General features: G+C 36.7%; 1 protein-coding gene across 1 annotated transcript; it reads right to left on the bottom strand.

The window, feature by feature from the left end:
* Window positions 1-1,862: 1,862 nt before the first annotated feature.
* Window positions 1,863-5,311, bottom strand: supt4h1 (SPT4 homolog, DSIF elongation factor subunit). Its single transcript, XM_033638841.2, has 5 exons — window positions 5,135-5,311; window positions 4,670-4,776; window positions 4,521-4,576; window positions 2,435-2,488; window positions 1,863-2,168 (listed from the first exon to the last, which is right to left on the bottom strand). Exons 1-5 carry the CDS (start codon window positions 5,201-5,203, stop codon window positions 2,101-2,103), a joined length of 354 nt encoding a protein of 117 aa, XP_033494732.1. The 5' UTR covers window positions 5,204-5,311; the 3' UTR covers window positions 1,863-2,100.
* Window positions 5,312-6,522: the final 1,211 nt, after the last annotated feature.

The following is a 6,522-nucleotide window of genomic DNA, read 5'->3' as shown; positions in this document are numbered from 1 at the left end:
TGCAGGGATGTTTCATTAAAGTGAAATGAAAGAACTGTTCAGTTCCTCCTCTCTGGTGTTTCAGATCAGCTGCTAGAAACAGACTGCTGTGATTTCTCTGTGAATATGATGAATACTGATGAGTCAATGATATGAACATGAATAGAATATAACACTCTTCAGTTGTGCTGGAGGCTCAGTAAAGCAGTACAGCAGGGCTTTGCGCTGAATGTTAGTGTCAGCATGCTAACATGTCATTGCTCATAATGATCATGCTGATGTTTAGCAGGAAATGTTGACCATAGTCACAGTCTTGCTTTAAATAACATTGTAGCCTTAGTTTTATGTTTTAATAGTGGGTTTCTACATTATTTTTTATCCCTGGTGTTTATTTAATTTTATTCATTTGACTTTTTTTTTTTAAAAAATTATTGTTTTAGTTTTTGTCATTTTTATTTTTGCAAAAAATGTTCATTTTTTAATTTCTATTTTTTGTTTCAATATGAAGAACTTTGGGTTGTAGGTTTTAAGTTTTAATCATGAGATTTCTACATTATTTTTATCCCTGGTGTTTATTTAATTTTATTCATTTGACTTTTTTTTAACATTTTATTGTTTTAGATTTTGTCATTTTTATTTTTGCAAAAAAAAATTAATTTTTTAATTTCTATTTTTTGTTTCAATATGAAGAACTTTGGGTTGTAGGTTTTAAATTTTAATCATGAGAATTTTACATTATTTTTTATCACTGGTGTTCATTTTATTTTATTTACTTGACCTTTTTTTGCATTTTATTGTTTTATTTTTTGTCATTTTTATTCTTGCAATTTTTTTTTATTGTTTTTATTTTTTGTTTCAGTGTGAAGAACTTTGGGTTGCATGTAATCACAAGATTTTTACATTACATTTTATTTCTGATGTTTGTTTTATTCGTTTGACTTTTTTTTTACATTTTATTTGTTTGACTTTTTACATTTTATTGTTTTATTTTTTGCAATTTTTTTTTCAAATTCTTTTTATTTTTTGTTTCTATGTGAAAAACTTTGGGTTGCATGTTTTAAGTTTTAATCATGAGATTTTTGCATTATTATTATTATCCCTGATGTTTATTTTATTCATTTGACTTTTATTTATTTTTAACATGTTTTTTTGTAATTTTTATTTCTTGCAAAATTTTATTTTTTATTCCTTTTATTTTTTGTTTTTATGTGAAGAACTTTGGGCTGCATGTTTGTATGAAAAGTGCTATAGAGTTGCTAGCTTTCGCTAAGTAGCACAGGGTGTCTGCAGGTCCCTTAAAACTCTTAAAATGTCTTATAATCAATAATATAAATATTAAGCCTTGAGAGTCATTCATCTTAATTTTGAAATTGTGAAGATTTAATTGCCGCAAACATTTTATTTCTTTATGTCAAAATGAGTCAGGCTCTTCTGTGTGAAAGTCCGTGTTTCTGATGTTACAAATCTTTTAACTTTATACTTGCACATACCTGTTGGTAAAATATAGATTAACCTGACTCACTCTAATAACCATATTCCTACATAAAGCCTACCTCTGCACTGGACCTTGTATACTAACCTTTATACTTACCTGTAACACTTATAACAGAAAAAGATGATTTGTCTCACTGTGCTTCTTTTCCAAGAGCGGACTGACCTCGCTCCATACACCAATCTGTTGTACTGTGGAAATTAGTTTGATTAATGTGCACGTGATTTGTACACTGTGGACCCTCGACAGGCTTGTTTTGTTTGTTAGTTCTTTCTGGGAATAGAGGGAGCTACTTTAAGGGTCATTTTCTGATACCAACTGTATCATCTTTAGCACTGCTTTGAGACTCTGCGAGTGCTTGCTTAGAAAAAGAAGACTGGATGAGACTTCCTATAAAAACAGACCTTTATTTTCTCAATCATTCAAAGAAATAAAAAATACCCACAGTTCCTCTTCCCTATAAGCACTCATGCTGATATCTCTAATCATGACAACAAACAGAAACTAACAGTTGAAGGACAGCTCCATAAAACATCACAGACACGATCAAATTTAGTCCCACTGGTGTTTCTTGTTCCTGGAGTTCACTGCTCTGCAGTGGTGAATCAGACCGCTGGAAGCAGTCAGACTCATGTCTTCACTGCTGTGTCTCTGGATTTGTAGATCACTCCTCTGCTTTTCAGCTCTCTCACCACACCTTCAGAGAAAAACAGAAAATGGTTAGTAACAAACAGCAGGAGAGACTTGATGCAAAACTACAGATGAAAAATAGCCACTTGGCTAATTCTAGCTTTTTTTTTTTTTACCATGTGTATTTAATCATTTTTACTGTCCCTTTTTAAAAAAAAATAAAAAAAATTAACTAATAAGAAAGGAATCCCAGACTAGACAAAGCCAAACATAAGGTTTTTAAGTGCGTGTGATTTGCGACATATTGAAGCAGTGCAGTTAGAAAAGTGGTACCTGGAGGTAATCTGCCGGTCACTGACACTGCGTATACACCGGGCTTGAAGTTGCCTGAAGGACAAGAAAATATACACAAATGTTATTATTCACAAAGTTATTCAAACTGAAAATGACATGAACCAGTATTTTAAAAAGTGTTTGCACAAGGATGTGATAAAGATTGTTGTCAAGAGCATTTATGTTGACTAATTACTACGTGTAAAGTACATCGGCTCCTTATTGACATCATACTGAGTAATAAATCCACAGAGAGTTATCCGCGGGGTCCCTGTCTGTCTCTTAGCTTGTTTAAACCTCCACTGCTCCCTCATGCTCAAAAATACATTAATGTAGCTTTTAAAGTTCCAGTGTTTAGGATTTAGGGGGATACATCAGCAGAAATGGAGTATAATATAATAAGTATGTTTCCTTTAGTGTATAATAACTTAAAAATGAGAATTTTTGTGTTTTTATTAGCTTAGAATGAGCCGTTTATATCTACATAGGGAGCAGGTCCTCGTCCACTGAGATCACCATGTTGCATCGCGATGTTTCTACAGTAGCACTGAGCAGATAAACCAATCACTGGCCACCATAGTAAACAGCCCCTCCACGCATGCAGCGTCAGAGAAACAATTTTTTTTTGTTTAACATGAAACGGCTTCATTCAGTGTTTTTACCCCATCTACTTTATTTGTTCTGAAGAAGAGGAGACCTCTGAGGATAGTTCAGCTCCCAGTAAAAACCTCCTGGACATGAGGGGTCTCGTTTGGAAAACAGCTCGTAGCGTACGTACTAAAAATGTATGGAGGACACTCAGGCTTCTACCTCACCAATCTGCATCGCAAATTTCCCAAAAATGTTTGTAAGCATGTGTCAAAGTTTCTCCCATCAGGTCTGGTTGTTTTTTTTTTAGATGACAACTTTTACGTGGGAAGTGGCGTACACCTCTTTTAGGCCTTGTTTTGAGCATACTTAGACTTAGATCCTCCCGTTCCTATTGGAACATTGGGCAACGAGTCCCTTCAACTTGCTCCGGTCCCTGGCGACCCTCCTTGCATCATGCCAGCTGACACCCATCTCGCTTAGGTCTTCCTTGAGCGTCTGTCTCCAAGTCTTCTTTGGCCTCCCTCTCTTCCTCTTGCCGCCCTCAAGCACCCAGTCTATTGCCACACTCGCTGGTCTCTCTCTTGGCAGTCGGAGTACATGTCCACTCCTGCACCTTTGCCAAATCTTGTTCGTCTTTCTCCACGTCTCCTTTACTCAAGATGTTATTGCCAAAGTACGTGAAGTTCTCAACGTACTCAATGTCATACTCGCTAGGGTTGGGTACCGAAACTCGGTACTTTTTGTACTTGGTACCGATTCACGTCGGTACTTCCATGTACCAATTCACTTAAAATGAATCGGTGCCAAATTTCGGTAACTGAGGTGGAGGCGGAGCAAGAGCGCATGACTCGCACCTCAGACTCAGCCACAATGGCGACAAAAAAAACTGTGCAGACAAAAGTTAACGTGCAACACTGTTCCTAAATGGTCTCAATAAAATGTTGAAACTGAGAAGTTTAGACTTTAAAGAGTACCGAAATAAGGTACCGTTTGGTACTGGTACCGAATTCCAGATATCGGTGCCGGTACTGTATCGGTTCAATTATGAATGGTACCCAACCCTAATACTCGCCTAGAGTGAGTGGAGAGTGGGTTGTTTTGAGCATACGCAATGTCTATAAATGAGACCCCTAGAGTTTAAGTTATCAGGGTTGAAACATGAGCACACATGGTGCTAGGCCCACGGGCCATCTGCAACAAACCAAACAGCGCCAGAGACACTGATTTTCTTCAAATGGAACTGCTTCATTCTGTGTTTTAATCACTTTTAATCACCTTATCCATTTGTTCTGGAGAGGAAGAGACCTCTGCGGATAATCCAGCTCCCAGTAAAAAAAAACTCCTGAACAATGTACACTGAAAGAACTCTAAACAAGACAAGTTTCAGCTGATTTCAATATGCAGTCCTCACTGCTAGAAGCCTGCCGTGCCTGCCACTAGATCTCCCAAAATCTTACACACTGTTCCTTTAACACAGACATACATTGAAACTTACCTATCCTCTGCCATTTAGCCACCCAGCTGTCCTCAGGGCTCATCATAGCTATCACTCTGTGGACACACAGATATTGGTAAACATTAAGAAGGCAGTTCAACAGATATGAAAGTTACCTGTGACAGATTTTTAAAATAATCCATGCTTACCCGTCAAATGAGGAACTTGTGCATTCATAAACCATCTCTCGGTTTCCCTTCATCTGAAGGTACGACTCACAGTTGTCACATCCGTCGTATTCAAACTGGTCAATGGTCTGAAAGAGAGGAGACGAAGAGTGAAGAAGAATGAATACGGAAATGTAAAGTAAGCCACTTTTAACCTTTCTAACAAGGGTTAGCTCGTCAAATGTGTGTTAGCATTTTGAGTTTAACCAAACAAACGGGGCTTGTTAGAAGACGACCAAACGGATCAAATGCCTCATTATAAACAAGTACAGCGGGGTTCACTCGGTCTTTAAGTGTTATTCGGTAAATAAGCACCGGTATGGAAGCGTTACTTAAACGTTTTTAAGCTTTTTTAAGACACAACATAAGAAACACAGCGCAGTAACGATGCTAAATGTTAGCATAGAAGCTAACTGAGCGTTTCTTCCTCCCTGTGTCGCAGTTTACCTTCACAAGAGAACAAAGAAGACAGGCCCGAAGATGGCGGAGGTCTTTAGGGACCGTTTCCAACGCCATTGTGTTAAACTCCTACAAAAATACCAATGTTAATACTGAAATACCAAGCTGCTAAATATTTTGAATGTTCCAGTCGCTGGAGAATGACGTCTCTGGCTGTGAAGACCCAGTGAAAGGACCAGCGCACAGGGGTCCTTGTTATACGCCTGAACAAAAATGTTCATATCTCCGTCATATAAAACAATTATTTCAGTCATAGGGATTATACTTAGATTTATTTATTCACTTTGTATATATAAAAATTGTATATCTATTTCACTTTGTCAAGAAACTTGTCTTGAGTAAACCATGATTGTTATTTTATGACTAGTACACAGACGTTATATTTTACACGTACTAATAGTCATTGGTTCTTTTTTAATTATTTATTTATATAAATATGTATTTATTTAAAGGCATAAGCTTGTGTCATTCCTTACCTTTATACGTTCAGTTTTGTTGTCCTTGGTATGTCTATTTCTATGTATGTACATGAGAGCAATGAAAAACAAACAAATAAATTCCTTACATGTGTACACTCCTGATCCTGATATGGTCATGCATGTACATCAAAACATTTTTTTCTTGGGCTATGTTACATTATTTGTGTTATACATAGGTTTTGATGCTGTAGTTGCATTTATGACACTACATTGGACCCACGTGCGTTATGCCATACATTGCCACCCACTGGCCAGGTGTTGTTAGTGCAATACAAATCTCTCAAAACCAAGACAGCCGATGGTGTGCAAGAAATGTGCAGCTCAAGAATATCTTGCCATTCCTTTTATCATAGGAGACCCTTTGGGTAAATTACATTTGGTAACACAGAGTAACACCTAAGGAGCAGTTGTTAAAATTTCCAATTATATTGGCCAATTATTCATCTGTACATCATGCATCACGGGTGTATTTCAACTACAAATAAAACTATACCCTCCTGAGACCCTTTGTACTCATATAAGGACATCACTTTCTGGGTTTACTTGACCTTAGACTTAATTCTACATAACTCAGACCTGTTGTCCTCACTCGTGGACACATATTATTCCATCTAGCGGTAGTAAGAGCACAATACACTAATCCCTGTAAAAACAAGATGGCAGAAATCTCTGCTGTATTGGCCTGCAGCTGACACAAAAGTGGACAACGTGCAGAACTTGTTTATTTATGATTAATAATGTCTGTGATTTTAATATGGCAACGAATTTAACCAATTTTAGCAAAAGTAACAAGTTGTTACACTACACATTGGGACATTATTGTTGTCCTGTTTGAGGACTTTGGGACTTAATTATTGTTGCGTTTTAGGACATTAGGAGTTAATTATCATTGATAAT

The sequence above is a fragment of the Epinephelus lanceolatus genome, chromosome 11 (genome assembly GCF_041903045.1).
Source record: "Epinephelus lanceolatus isolate andai-2023 chromosome 11, ASM4190304v1, whole genome shotgun sequence".
Taxonomy (NCBI): Eukaryota; Metazoa; Chordata; class Actinopteri; order Perciformes; family Serranidae; genus Epinephelus; species Epinephelus lanceolatus.
The sequence above is the reverse complement of the archived record's forward strand: the minus strand, read 5'-3'. Positions and strand labels throughout refer to the sequence as shown.

Coding starts and splice junctions, on each gene's coding strand:
- supt4h1 (XM_033638841.2), bottom strand. CDS start 5,203: ATGGCGTTGGAAACGGTCCCTAAAGACCTCCGCCATCTTCGGGCCTGT. Junction 4,777..5,134: donor TTCTTTGTTCTCTTGTGAAG/GTAAACTGCGAC, acceptor CCTCTCTTTCAG/ACCATTGACCAGTTTGAATA. Junction 4,577..4,669: donor ACAAGTTCCTCATTTGACGG/GTAAGCATGGAT, acceptor GTGTGTCCACAG/AGTGATAGCTATGATGAGCC.